Here is a 14,775-nt window from a genome sequence, read left to right as displayed (position 1 = left end):
CTCTGTCCATGGGGATTCTCCAGGCAAGAATACTGGAGTGGGTTGCCATTTCCTCCTCCAGGGAATCTTCCCAACCCAGGAACTGAACCCAGGTCTCCCGCATTGCAGGCGGATTCTTTACCATCTGAGCCACTAGGGACGCCCAGAATAAATAACTAGCAGGGTTCTATTTCTGGTGTTAATCCTAGTGTCAAAGGAATCAGTCTGTCTTTCAGTAAGGAAGTGTTTCTGTCACTTTCAGTTTATTCTGTTGAATATTCCTATAAGTAAATCTCATCTTTAGCTATTTTGCTTAGGCCTTATGACTGTCTCTTTCATTAATCAAATCACATTTATTAAGCAACTATTAGTGCCCGGCATTGCACTTCTTTTTTAAATTGAAGTTATTTAATCCTTTACATATTCTTTTATATATCCTGCAAGTAAAATATATTTAATCTTATTTTTCTCTTTCTCCATCTAACCTGAAATTATATCAAATACCCCCAAATTCTGTTTTTACTCAAAAGTTATGCCAATATTTTTCCAATTAAAAAAAATTAAAATGATAAAGCTAAAGTACAAAATAATAAATTCTCCTAAATTCAACAGATTCCTTACTTCTCACTTATCTTGATCATTTATAAAGCCTCTTTGAACTCCTGGAAATAGACCTAAAATGCTTTTGGTTTTGCTAGTTAGGAGGACTAAAATGCTTCAAATCAAATATATTAGATCATGTCTCTGAATTTAGCCAGAAGCCTTTTCCCATGCATTTTTGTCCTGCATCAAAAGGAAGTGAATCTTTCATACCTCTGGATAATATAAAAATGAGCAAAACAAATACTATGTCATTTGTTCTTATACTTAATTGCCTGTTGTCCCTGCATAATTATTAATAATGCTCCCTTTTACTCTTAAAAGTGGCCTAATTTGGATAATAAATTATATGATCACTTTTTGTGTAACATATGTTCTTTTGCATTTACATTTCCCCTGTTCCTCAGCCTTCAAATAAACTGACATTCAGGAATAATTTGGATTTTTGCATTTGCTATTAGGTTCAATACCGAGAAAATTTCAACAAAGAGAAGGGCAAGACACCAAAATACAATCCAAAAGATAGCCAGCTCTACAAAGTCATGAAAGATGCTAATACTCTTGCAAGTGAGGTATGTGTGAATTTGCCATTTTAAGTATTTTTAAGTATGTAATTCAGTGCTATTAATTGCATTCACAATGTTGTCCAACTACCACTATTAATTCCAAAGCTTTTCATCACCTCAAAACACAAACTCTATAACTATTAAGCAATAACTCTCCATTTCTCTCTCTCACCAATCCCTGGAAAGCTCTCATCTACTTTCTGTCCCTATACGTTTGCCTATTAGAGATTTCATGTAAGTAGAATCATGTAATTTTCGTCCTTTTTTGGTCTGGCTTATTTCATTTAGCTCAATGTTTTCAAGGTTCATCCGTGCTGCGTAGCATATGTCAGAACTTCATTCCATCTATGGTTAAACAGTATTCCACTTTATGTATCACACCGTGTTTGTCCCTTCATCTGTCAATGGATACTTGAATTTCCCGTTTTTGGCTACTGTAAATGAGTTATGGTTTTTTTAATTACCATTTCCAGCATTTGTTTCAGGATGAGTTAACTTATTATGGTTTCATTAGTACAGTTTTCCATTTCCTATTTATATGATTTCCTTTTTCCCCTTACTGTGGCACAGGTTAAGTATAAGGCTGATTTGAAGAAACTTCACAAACCTGTGACTGACATGAAGGAATCGCTAATAATGAACCATGTCTTGAATACAAGCCACCTTGCCAGTTCTGTAAGCTCAATCATTTGCTCCAAAAACAGCTTGTTTCACCCCTTTACAGCTAAATTCCTTCTCTGAGGTCACATGCATCTCCTTCTCTGCTACTGAAAGCATGTCTGTCCTCTGAGTGCATTCTTCCAAATGACAATATTAATCTACCAGTGCTCCCCTGACTGCCACACCTCTCAGATTATAAAATTGCTTCTGTTTGGGGAATATTTTAACTTCTTTTTCTCCCAATTAACCACTCCCTTTCCTCCTCGTAAAAACATAGACTTAACACTTGGAATAGTTTCTTTCACTTTTAACTTTTCACTCTTAAAAGCCTACTTTACATGCTTGTATTTATTAACTGACAATACTGAACATGTATCTTTATCCTTTAAAATGTTTTTTTAATCCCCTATGTGGTGTTCGCTAATTTTCATTTGGTCTTGATGCTGCTGCTATGTAAATATCCAACCTAAAGAGAAAAATAGGAATGCGGAGCAGCTTTGCCATCAATGTGCCTCTTTTTGCCTCCTTCCCCTCAGTACCAGTACAAGAAGAACTATGAGAAGAGTAAAGGTCACTACCACACCATACCTGACAATCTGGAGCAGCTTCATCTAAAAGAGGCCACAGAATTACAGAGTATCGTAAGTTGACCAAGACTGTCTTTTTTCCTGCACATTCACCTACCATGTCCAAAGTTTTCATGGATTCCCCTAGAGGACAGTAGTTACACTTGTAGCAACAAGTGCTCCTGAAAATTTCCAAAGATATCAGGGGCCTGGAATTTGGCAACATGTTGAAACAAATGTTCATGTTACGAATGGTAACAATGTCTACATACACTGGAGAAATAGTGCAGTAGGCATGCAGTATGTGTTACTCAGGTTACTCACAGGGACTGGAAGCATGAAGATTATATCACCAGGGAGACAGATCCCTTAGAAAATATTAGTGGGACTTCCCTGGTGGTTCAGTGGCTAAGACGCCATGCTCCCAATGCAGGGGGCCTGGGTTTGATTCCTGGTCGGGGATCTAGGTCCCACATGTTGCAACTAAAGATCCCACATGCCACAGTTAAGACCTGACACAGCCAGATAAATCAATAAATATATTTGTTTTAAAAAAAGAAAAGAAAATATTACTAAGAAGGATGGGGAGCCTTTAGAGGATTTGGGGCAGAGGAGTGATATGATCAGGTCACCACTGAAGTAGTCTCTGGGTGTGGAAGAAATTGCAAAATTTATACAAGTAAGATTCTCCCAGGAAAAGAACTCAGGGAAGGTATTCGCTGCCACATGACCTTCTGTTTCACAAATTCAGCTATTCCCATCCCCATTGGGCATTAACAAGAAGGCTGAATTACTAAAGATGCCTCCCATCATCTGTAAAGCAGCCCATGTTCCTGGATCTCTATGTTAATGTGTTGTCATAAGCAAGAGAGCTGAGATTGGCCTTTGCTATGAAGATGCTGTGTGACCCAGGCTTTTGTCTTTCAGTGTCTCCTGTGTAAATTAGGAATATCTATAGGCTCCTCCCATTTCTGAGCCCCTGTGATGAGGATGAGGAGTTTGTATTTGTAAAATAGCCTTGGGGTCTTTTTGAGAATGTCAGGTTTGTTAGAAATTCAGTCAATGACTAGTCAACTGGTTTTCATTTTCATACCAATCTATATTGGCAGCATTGAATGTGACCAGTTATTACCTCAGTTGATATGTAAATAAAGTTGTATGCATTATCTATTAAGGCCCCAGGTCCCTGATAAAAGTTCTTACGAAGGGAAGATTGGAGATTTTTATTAGAAATATTGGCTGATGCTCCGGCTAAAATATTCACATCTATATACATCAAATCTCGGCAAACCTTCCCTGTGGACAGTTTTCCCATGAATTTCTTGTCTCAATGCTTGTCTTGGCTGATTCTTCTGCAGTGATCCTTTTGTCTCCTTGAATTGAACACAAATCCTGACCATGCCTTGCAGACAGTTTTGGTGTTACCCTGCCAGGCCAAAATAAAAAGTAACTTTCTGAAACATGACAGGAAACTGTTTTGCGTGGCAATGAGATGCCACCCAATTGGACACAAAGTACCAATTAAAAATGCTACTGTTAAACTGGTCTCTGTCTCAGAATTGGCCAGAGATGTCTCATAAGGGTTTTATCACTAGGTGAAATACAAAGAAAAGTACGAAAAGGAACGAGGGAAGCCTATGCTAGATTTTGAAACACCAACGTACATCACTGCCAAGGAGTCTCAGCAGATGCAGAGTGGGGTAAGTCCTGCACAAACCCCAACACAGCAAGTATACCATCGAGCTAACGCGCAAACAACCTCTACCCGCAAAAGTGTTGAGCCTGTTGTTATCCCAAAGGTGTGGATGATGGGATTCTTCAACATATGATTACCAAAATCTTTTCCATATCTCAAATCCTGTGGTTCCATTATTTATATAAAAAATTTTTCTGAATAATAAACATTTACCATATATGTTTATCTCAACTACCCTTTTCACAGAATTAGGAGATAGCAAACTGTTCCTAATACTGAAACAAATTATTTTGAATGTAATGTAATTTTTTCTTTGAATCAGTTCCCTCTATGCAGACCCACTGTTGGCTTTGAATTGTTCTCTTAATAGGAAGCCTCCAGTCCAAGAAAGGAAGATTTTTTTTTCTTTTAATCAGGGTTTTTATCAAAATATCAAAAAAGTCAGTATGTCATATTTCCTACTTTAGAAATGTAAGCAGAGGCATCTAAAATAAAATTTAAAAAAATTTTAATCAATAGTGGAGAAGAATGAATCTTATTTTGAAACTGAGAAAGTCTGTCTTCATTGGGAAACAGGCTTATTTTGGATTTCTTCTGCCTCACCTCCATGAGCATATCTCCAACCATAAAGATAAATGGCTTTTAATATAAGTAGTAGTTTGGGGAGCTTTCTGGTGTGTAGAATGCCAGATAACAGAAAATTTTAAACTGTTTAAAACAGTTGGTAAACCTGGGGAAAGCATCTGTGGGAGCTCCTTGTACTATTCTTACAACTTTTCTGTAGATGTCAAATTCTATCAGAGTCCCAATGTCTATTCTAAGCCTCCCAGTCATACAGCCTCATCCACAGATTTGAGAGATGGGGGAGTTGGTGGCCCTTCCTCCTAACAGTGAACAAAGCCTGATAACCTCTCTGGGCTTCATTATCCACCTTATTTGTTAGGTGATTTAGAATAATAGTTGTGATTATGAGAAAGGGCAAATTTGCATTTGGTGCCCTCAAGATCCCCTTCCTCTGAGTGGTTTTTTATTTTCTTCCCCTGAGTCACTTCTGATTCAGAAGTAGAATTTTATTGCCTTCAGGAAAGTGTCATCAAGAGAGAGGACAACATATTGAGAGTCTTGGGGGTATCTCCGTCCTTCCCCTTTCAGAGGGCCAGCCCCCATGGGAGTGGTAGATAGGCAAATGAGAGGCCACCGAAGGTTCTCAGCCTCTAAGTCTCCTCAGGGAATTTGCTCTGCCCAGGGTATTTCCAGAACAGTCATGTTTCAAATGTGTGATTATCAGCAGAACTAAGATCAAGAAGCCATACACAGAAAGAAAATGTAACTGTTTTCTTCCTAGGGTTGAGAAATAAGTTGTAACAAACATTCTTTCTTGTCTTTCCTTCCTACTTACATTAGAAAGAATATAGGAAAGATTATGAAGAGTCCATTAAAGGCAGAAACCTGACTGGCCTGGAGGTCACACCAGCTCTATTACATGTCAAATATGCAACCAAAATAGCCAGCGAGGTAGTGCCCACTCGGTCTTTCCTCTCCCTCCTCACCCAAATAATTGCACTAATGACACTCATCAACGTATTCCGACCATTTTCACCACCACCTAACTCTCCGGGGTCCAAGTTGGGTTCCCATGTGTTTCATACTAGCACCTAATCTATTACCCATGTTAATTCTCCTAATTTTTAATTGAGTACCTAATAAAATGTGCTTACCTTAGCATTCTATTAATTTCTAGTTTATTTGATATTGGATATTAACTGATGAAGCTTATACCCTGCCTTTATTAATTTTTTATTGGCTAAACTGTAACTGTGTGAAATTAGGTTTTTGTTTTGTATTTTGGTGAGGGACTTTTCAGCAGAGGAACAATCCAGGCTTTCTTGTGAGCATTGTTGCTTGTATTCTGTGCTATAGAAAGAGTACAGGAAAGATCTAGAGGAAAGCATCCGTGGGAAGGGTCTCAGCGAAATGGAAGACACACCGGATATGCTAAGAGCAAAGAATGCCACCCAGATCCTCAACGAGGTGGGCACCCAGCTGACTGCATGCACAGGATCAACCGAGTATCTTCTTCCTAGCCAAGTTGCATTTTTTAAAAAAGTGATAGTTTTTGTATTTCAGATTCTCTGTTCAACATGATTATTAATCATTACATAAAATATCTCAATTTCTGATGAGTTGATATTGTAACTGTTTCCATAGTGGCTATGCCTGTTCTTTATCTAATAGTTTTTGATTTAATCTTGATACATTTGTTGTGCCCATTTAAATAAAAACACCACCCTGGAGTGGTGGGCATCTAAGTGTAATTGTTTATGCACCAAACCAGATTTAAAATATGCTTTGTACTTTAATGTTCTAAGCAGAGAATGCTAGAAATTGCTCCGAAGGAGATTCTGGCATCAGTATAAGTTTTCTGAAGCGGTCTTCTGTTGTCCCCACTCTGTCCCACCCCAGGGAGTGCAGAGGTGACACTAGCAATGCAAGTAGCATGTTATGTGGGTCTATCTTCACTCTGCACATTTATTATCTTGCTATGACAGTTAACTAACATTTCTTTTCATGCTCCTATAGAAAGAATATAAGAGAGATCTGGAGCTGGAAGTCAAAGGAAGAGGCCTGAATGCCATGGCCAATGAAACTCCTGACTTCCTGAGAGCCAGGAATGCTACAGATATTGCCAGCCAGGTGAGTGTTCCATGTCAGTCTTTAAAAACAAAACAAAACAAAACAAAAAAGTAGCTGTGATTGTAAGAACACAGTTTTTTCCTTCTATTATCTTACTTGTTGGTCAATTACAGTCAGATGCATATAATGGCATGGCGGAATCTGTTCTGATGAAAGGATCCAGGACGTTTGCCAAGGCTGCTCTCATCTGTCCTTCTCCCAGCTCTTCCAAAAAGAATCAATGCCTTACTATCTGTTGATTGTCCCTCTCCTCCTTTCCCAAACCCTGCACAACGTCTCTCACCAGCCCTCACACCACCCACTTCCCCCAATCAACTAGATAGTCTAGGACTCAACCTTTCTTTCTGAATCTCACTCCTTAACATAAAGCTATAAACACAAGAGAAAAAACAATTGTTGAGTAGCAAATGAATGAATCCTTTTATCTTTTGCTTTTATTTTGAATAATGAATCCTTTTAGAAAAGAAGTATTGATTACTTAATACTCAAACTGAGCCAACAAATGTGTGCACTGTAAACATTTATCCAACTATTGGGTGTTCCTTTTGTAGATTAAGTATAAGCAATCAGCAGAAATGGAAAAAGCCAATTTCACTTCTGTGGTTGACACTCCGGAGATCATTCATGCCCAGCAAGTCAAGAACCTTTCAAGCCAGGTAAGGACATTCATCAGAATATCACACATTGACCCCAGTTACAAAGAACAAGTCTTTCCATTAATACTGAAGGAGATTCTTTCAAATCACAATTTTGCCCAGTAAAAAAGAAGAGATTCATCTATGATGCAAGTTTGAGTTAGACTTGAGATTCCTATATCAGAATTAAAATAATGGAGAGAATTTTAAGGTACTGAAGAACTCTTAAATGGTTCCACTCATAATTTTTTAAGGGCTTCCCAGGTGGTGCCAGTGGTAAAGAATCCACCTGCCAATGAAGGAAATACAAGACACAGGTTTTATCCCTGGAGTAGGAATTGGCCACCCACTCCAGTATTCTAGGAAATGGCAACCCACTCCAGTGTTCTTGCCTAGAGAATCCTAGGGACGGGGGAGCCTGGTGGGCTGCCGTCTATGGGGTCGCACAGAGTCGGACAAGACTGAGGTGACTTAGCAGCCAGTATTCTTGCCTGGAAAATTCCATGGACAGAGGAGCCTGGAGGACTATAGTCCATGGGTCTGCAAAGAGTTGGACATGAGTGAACACACACATGCATGCACATAATTTTTTTATTTTTCCAGTTTTATTGACATAAAATTGAATGTATCACCATATAAGTTTAAGGTGTACAGTGTAATGGTTTGTGAAAGTCAGTCAGTCATGTCTGACTCTGCGATCCCATGGACTATCCAGTCCCTGGAATTCTTCAGGCCAGAATACTGGGTGCTGCTGCTGCTAAGTCACTTCAGTCGTGTCCAACTCTGTGTGACCCCATAGATGGCGGCCCACCAGGCTCCCCTGTCCCTGGGATTCTCCAGGCAATAACACTGGAGTGGGTTGCCATTTCCTTCTCCAATGCATGAAAGTGAAAAGTGGAATGGGTAGCTGTTCCCTTCCCCAGGGGATCTTCCCAACCCAGGGATTGAACCCAGGTCTCCAACATTGCAGGCAGATTCTTTATCAGCTGAGCCACCAGGGAAGCTCAAGAATACTGGAGTGGGTAGCTTATCCCTTTGCCAATGAATCTTCCCAACCCAGGAACTGAACCGGGGTCTCCTGCATTACAAGCAGATTCTTTACCAGCTGAGCTATTAAGTGTAATGGTTTGGTTTATATTACTTGTGAAGTGATTACCTCAATAAGTTTAATTAGCATCCATCATATAGTAAAAAAAACAAAAAAAGAAAATTTTTCCTTGCGATGGAACTCTCAGGATTTAGTCTCTTCACAACTTCCACACCATGCAGCAGTATTAGCTACAGTTGTCATCATGGTACTCATTACACCCCTACTACTTTATAACTGGAAGTTTGTCACTTTTTGACCCCTTTCTCCAGTTCCACTTCACCCCCAACTCCCACCTCCGGCAACCACAAATCTGATCAGTTTTTCTATGAGTTTGTTTTGATTTTAGATTCCACAGATATGTGAGGTCATACACTCACATATTTGTGAGATCAAGTATTTGTCTTTCTCTGACTTATTTCACTTAGTGTTGTGCCCTCCATATCTACCCATTTGTCACAGATGGTGGGATCTTCTGTTTTTATGCCTGAATATTATTCCGTTGTACATATATAGCACAACTTTGTTTAAATTGGAGGGTTAATTGCTTTACAGTGTTGCACTGATTTCTACCACACAGCAATGCAAATCAGCCACAATTAAACATATATCTATGTATATATATACACACACACCACAACATTTTTCACCCATCATTTGTTGGTATACACTTAGGTTGTTTCCATGTCTCGACTATTATAAATAATGATGCTATGAACATCAAAGTGCAGGTATCTTTTCAAATTAGTGCTTTTATATCCTTCAAATATATTCTCAGAAGTGGAATTGCTGGATCCTGTGGTAGTTGTGTTTTTAATTTTTTGTGGATCCTCTATACTATTTTCCAAAGAGGCAAAACCAGTTTACAATCCCAGTGGGCCACTGTTCTCCACACCCTCACCAGCATTTATTTGTTATCGCTTGTCTTTCTGATGATGGCCATTCACACAGGCATGAGTTACCACCCATAGTTAAAAAATCAGTCTCTTAAAATGTGGATGTAAAATTTGCAAATCTGGAAGAAAGAAAGTTGATCACCCACATCTGATTATCAGTTTCTTTAACAAGATTGAGATTATGTCAACACTAACCATACAATCTAACCCTGATTCTTCCCGATGGATAACTCTCTCTCTTCCTACAGAGAGATAAAGAAAAGTATGGTGTCCTTCTTACTCCTGGATATATATCCTCATTTGTTTTAATCTTCACTACTGATCAGGAACCTACAATTTACTTGAGTAGCCCCAAATTAGAGTTTTTTGCTTGTCTCCTAATCATTGAGTTAGAAAGCAGTAGTTGCTTGAGTGGGCTATACTGCATAACACCTGGGAATATAGCTTTCCTGGCCCCATCCTGGAAGTTCTTGTTGGACCTGCCTGCTGGTTCACCCCTGTAGCCAGGAGCCCAACCATACCTGCTTACAGGTCAGTGACAATATCTTTGTCACCAACCAAGGACTGGCATTCAAGAGGCCTTGGTGATGGCTCTCAACTCTACTACTTTTCTCCATTTTGCCTGTTGAACAGTCTGGCTCCATCCAGTTCACTACAGGCATCCCTTTGTTGCTGCCAGGAACCTCAGGGGCTGTCACCTCCCTCATATGCCCACTTGGCCAGTTTAGCCATTGACAATTTTGTTGTTCAGCTGCTCAGTTGTGTCCAACTCTTTGCATGCTGGACTGCAGCATGCCAGGCTTCCCTGTCCTTCACAAACACCCAGAGCTTGCTCAAACTCATGTCCCTTGAGTTGGTGATGCCATTCAACCGTCTCATCCTCTGTCATCCCCTTCTTCTTCCTCCTGCCTTCAATCTTTCCCAGCATCAGGGTCTTTTCCAATGAGTCAGCTCTTTGTATCAGGTGGCCACAAGTATTGGAGCTTCAGCCTCAGCATCAGTCCCTCCAATGAATGAATATTCAGGATTGATTTCTTTAGGATTGACTGGGTTGATCTTACAGTCCAAGGGACTCTCAAGTCTTCTCCAACACCACAGTTCTTCTCCAACACCAAAATGACAATGGGTCATGACAATGGATCTTGGGCTCAGTTCTCCTGGAAAGAAGAGGCCTGGTGCTCACTGATCCAAGGGCTCTGCTTTACAACTCCCTAACATCCTTAAATAGTCAAAAAAAAGACTTTCCCTCTGCTGAGCAGGAAGGGCTATTTTAGGTCCCATTGGCCTATATCCCTGTGTTCTTCACCGTCCTTATTTCTTGGAATCTGTTTCCAGAAAAAGTACAAGGAAGATGCAGAGAAGTGCATGTCATATTATGAGACCGTTTTGGACACCCCAGAGATGCAGAGGGTCCGGGAGAACCAAAAGAACTTCAGCCTTGTGAGTTTTTATTGATTCTAAGGCACAGCTCACTGGGACATGGGTTGAGGCTGGGAAAGAAGGATGCCTCTGGGCACACATGCTTGGGTATCCAGCCTACAGCTGCCCTCAGCACCTCCCACCCCTGCCCAGGAGATGTGTGTTCCAGTTTCCTCTGGGCTCACCTTTTAGCTCAGTCCCAAATCATCTCACACTTTGTTAGTGACTTCTTGTCGTTAAATATGAACTGTCACCATCTTTTCCAGGTGGTGACATCTTTTCAAAGTTAATTCTAGGCAAGAGATATTTAAAAAAAAAAAAAAAACTACTTTTAGGGTTTTAAAGTTTAGTTTCTCTCCAAAATTCTTATTGAATTTCTCATTGGCTATCTATGATTATTGTGGCAGATACATTTAAAATATATATATATATATAAGGTTTTAACTTCCTTACACAATATAGGACAATTAAAAATATACAAAACAATGTTGAAATCTTAACAAGATGTTTACTCTTTTTTCATAGCTCCAATACCAGTATGACCTTAAAAACAGTAAAGGAAAAATTACAGTTGTTCAAGACACGCCAGAAATACTGCGTGTAAAAGAAAATCAAAAGAATTTCAGCTCGGTATATTTACTATTTATTTTCCATTTAATGCTAACCTAATAATTTCAGTCTCTTTAAAAATATACTAGCCTCACGCTGATTCAGACAATTAACATCTAACCTCCCCAGTTAATGCTAGTTCTTTGTTAAAATTCCCCATAATTTGCTCTAAAACCACCACTCCAGAGACCATTAGAAATAACATGTCTGCTAACAAAGGAGCTTTTAATCCCAAGGGCAGTAACACGTGTTGTCTTGCTCCAAGAAGACAGATTTCTTTTCGACACTGATTTATTATCCCTCCCCAAAATAACTGACTTTATATTTATTTAATGGATCTTGTGTTTCACACTGGAGTGTCTTTTAATCAACATTTTCTGCTTTTTCTCATTATGTATTAATACAGTATGATAATCTTAAAAGAAATCTCCAGGTCTGAAAAGTGACACGTGTTGTTACGTGTCTGAGTTACTGGGGCTGACGCAGAAGACACTCCAGCACTTGCCTAAGAACATTCTCTAGTGTCTTTTGTTTTCACAGAAGCCATGTTTCCTACTCTTTCTCCAGGAACGGTTGTGTTGTCCTTTCTTCTGTGTAACACTGTCCTAATTCTGAATACCCAGGTTTTATATAAAGAGGATGTCTCACCAGGAACAGCAATTGGAAAGACACCTGAGATGATGAGAGTGAAGCAAACCCAGGACCACATTAGCTCGGTAAAGACACCCACTAGGGACTCATTTCCAGTATCTTCTGCCTCCCTTTGATCATCCACACTGATGGCTGAGCTGCACCCAAAGCTTTTGTCACCAAAATAAGAGGGACATCCCATAATGCAGTGTCGAGGCAGTTTTCATGAGGGCTTGTTAGACATGAAAAATGGAGAGCCCTGTGTCAACATGAACCAGAGTTGGACAGTAGTTTAGTAAAAAAAAAAGATTTTTATCCAGGACAATTGTAATATAGAAGAAAAGAGATCTCCGTATAGAACTGAGCTCAGTTCTGAATACAAGGGAAAGTAGGGTTTTATGATGGGTGGATGGACGGGGTGGGATGGGGGAGAATGGGAAGGTGGAGAAAAGATCAATGGATGGAAAATTACTCAGAAGAAACAGGGAGGTAAAGGGGGGATTATGGCTAAAATGGCAGATCAAGGTAGTCAGACTTCGCCTTGGGGCTGGGGGGTAAGGAATATTGAGGAGGATGAGATATCCAGGGTGGGAGATTTGGCTAAACTGACTTAGCAAGATTCTTGCTAAAACTGGGTGGTACAAAGATGTCCAAAGGTTAAGGCCTAGTTTGGAAGAAGATTCAGAGGAGCCTGACTCAAATTTGGTCAAGAGACTCCTTGTCACTTGTAAGTCAGAGAATGGCCCTTCCTGGGGGGGTGGGGTGTGTGTGCGTGTGTCTGCCCTGGGCACATGAACTGTGGCATAAGACATGGGAGACCTCAGGGAAGAGAAGGGGCTTCAGTCGAAGTGTGGACCCCACCCCTAAAGAAATCAGAGAGAACCCATGTGTCCTTGTCCTGGTTCTCCTGACCCAGTATCAGAATGTGGCCCCATTCCCACTAAGTATGGAGGTTGTGCTATTTAAACCGTGACTTTGCACTGTGGGGCGACTAACCAAACACATGCTCATGTTCCAATTTTTATATCTGCAGGTGAAGTATAAGGAGGTGATTGGACAAGGAACGCCCATCCCAGACCTGCCTGAAGTGAAGCGCGTCAAGCAGACACAGAAGCACATCAGCTCGGTAACGGCCCCTCCCCGTGCTGATCCCTTCCTGCGTCACCCTTTCCTCCTCCTACCCGCTTGGACAACCCTCCCTGCCCTGCGACAGGCAGTGCAGTTTGCAAAATCAAGATAAGGAAATTCTGTCTTTACATAATCAGGGAGCAGAAGGGACTTGGCTTCATGTTTAATCATCATATGTGCAGTTCCTTAAAATGTGCTGACAGTAGTGTAAGGTTACTGAGATGAGCTTGTTAATTACACATACATATAAACATAAAATATAAAACAAAGCTGTGTACATGCATGTACCTCAGGATATTCTCCCCTATCCGGGAGACCCTGGGTAGACTTGTGAAGTCTACATAGCCTTCTCCCCTCGCCCTGTGTGTTCTGAAGGTGCTGGCTGTCATCTTACCCACAAAGGTGTATCTTAAGCCTGTTCTCTAAACAGGGATTTCAGGCTCTTGTGTACAGTGTCTGTGTATATGTTGGGAGACCCACCACACTTGAGACAGCAGGTTTAGCACACATTTCTCCTGCCCTCTGTCCAGCTAGTCCTGCCTCCGCCCACACCCTATCCCCCAACGCCACTCACCACTCTTTCCCATCCACAAGCAGTTTGTAAGCAGTTGCTGGCTACTAGCCAAAGATTGTGTGAAGTTTGGGAAATAGTTTGTAGCCAATAAAAGGCAAGGATCTTGACCTGATTTTCTTGGCCACTGGAGGAAATTCAATCCCACTGAATTTCCATTAGAGAACACTGGCTGTTTGTCTTGCAAGTCGTCTGTATCCTTTAGACCTCATTCCCTTTGCATTCTCTGCTTCTACCCTGGCTCCCATGGTTACAAGCTGCATTTAGAACTGCACATCCACTCAACCAGGAAAGCCAGCCTGCATCACCTTTGCCGCTCTGAGCCCAATTTCTCGCCTTTCTCTGGTTTTGTTTTGTTCCCTGGTTCAGTTCCGTTGCCTTGCTCAGTAAAGAAATACAACTTTGTTTGAAGATGGTAGATTGTTAAAGATCTTGAATAGTTTCCTAGCAAAATAGAGACATTAGCACTAGTGGCAGTGATTTTAGGAATTAACTTGTGACACAAACCCCCAGATTTTCCATGTTGCTCCCCAGCCTATGCTCTAGTACAACACAGAATCCATCCACTTAATGCCTTCCTTCCTTTAGGTGGACAATTGTTAACACTGTGAGTGAGGGTAGAATGAGGATGCCAAAAGGCTCTGGAAGTTCCCCACTTGTTTCATTAGCACAGTCCTTTGGACTTCTCCCTGTTCAAAAACACTAATTTACATGATTCAGCACTGAGTAAAAATTTCAGACAAAGTTGCTCTTCCTGCAAAAATAAACTATTCAAGTCTCCTTACATTAAGGGGTACCTAAGACTAAAGACCAGTTAGGAATTTTCTGAAGAAAATACAAAATTCTCAATAACCCTGAAAGAGTACACATGATTAGAAAAATGTAAACCAAGCCACCTATTTATAACCTACTGCGGACCTACTATATTCAAGGGACTAATACTAGATGTTATGAAATGGTTAATGTTTTTTTCAATGTTGAATGTATTAGCACTATTTAATGCATTTTAGGAATGTAATGATACTAAATGTTGACTAAA

At 40.3% G+C, this 14,775-nt stretch overlaps 1 protein-coding gene across 1 annotated transcript in view; it reads left to right on the top strand.

Annotated features, from left to right (window-relative positions):
* Window positions 1-14,775, top strand: part of NEB (nebulin) — a 220,916-nt gene that overhangs the window by 189,948 nt on the left and 16,193 nt on the right. Inside the window, 12 exon segments of the mRNA XM_070390326.1 lie at window positions 1,041-1,151; window positions 1,716-1,820; window positions 2,342-2,446; window positions 3,967-4,071; window positions 5,472-5,582; window positions 5,988-6,098; window positions 6,648-6,761; window positions 7,313-7,417; window positions 10,715-10,819; window positions 11,324-11,428; window positions 12,031-12,123; window positions 13,071-13,163. Of these exon segments, the coding sequence (XP_070246427.1) occupies window positions 1,041-1,151; window positions 1,716-1,820; window positions 2,342-2,446; window positions 3,967-4,071; window positions 5,472-5,582; window positions 5,988-6,098; window positions 6,648-6,761; window positions 7,313-7,417; window positions 10,715-10,819; window positions 11,324-11,428; window positions 12,031-12,123; window positions 13,071-13,163 (1,263 nt within the window).

This window comes from Bos mutus, chromosome 2 (assembly GCF_027580195.1).
Source record: "Bos mutus isolate GX-2022 chromosome 2, NWIPB_WYAK_1.1, whole genome shotgun sequence".
Classification (NCBI taxonomy): domain Eukaryota; kingdom Metazoa; phylum Chordata; class Mammalia; order Artiodactyla; family Bovidae; genus Bos; species Bos mutus.
Note: the sequence above shows the minus strand (reverse complement) of the source record. Positions and strands in the feature narration are given on the sequence as shown.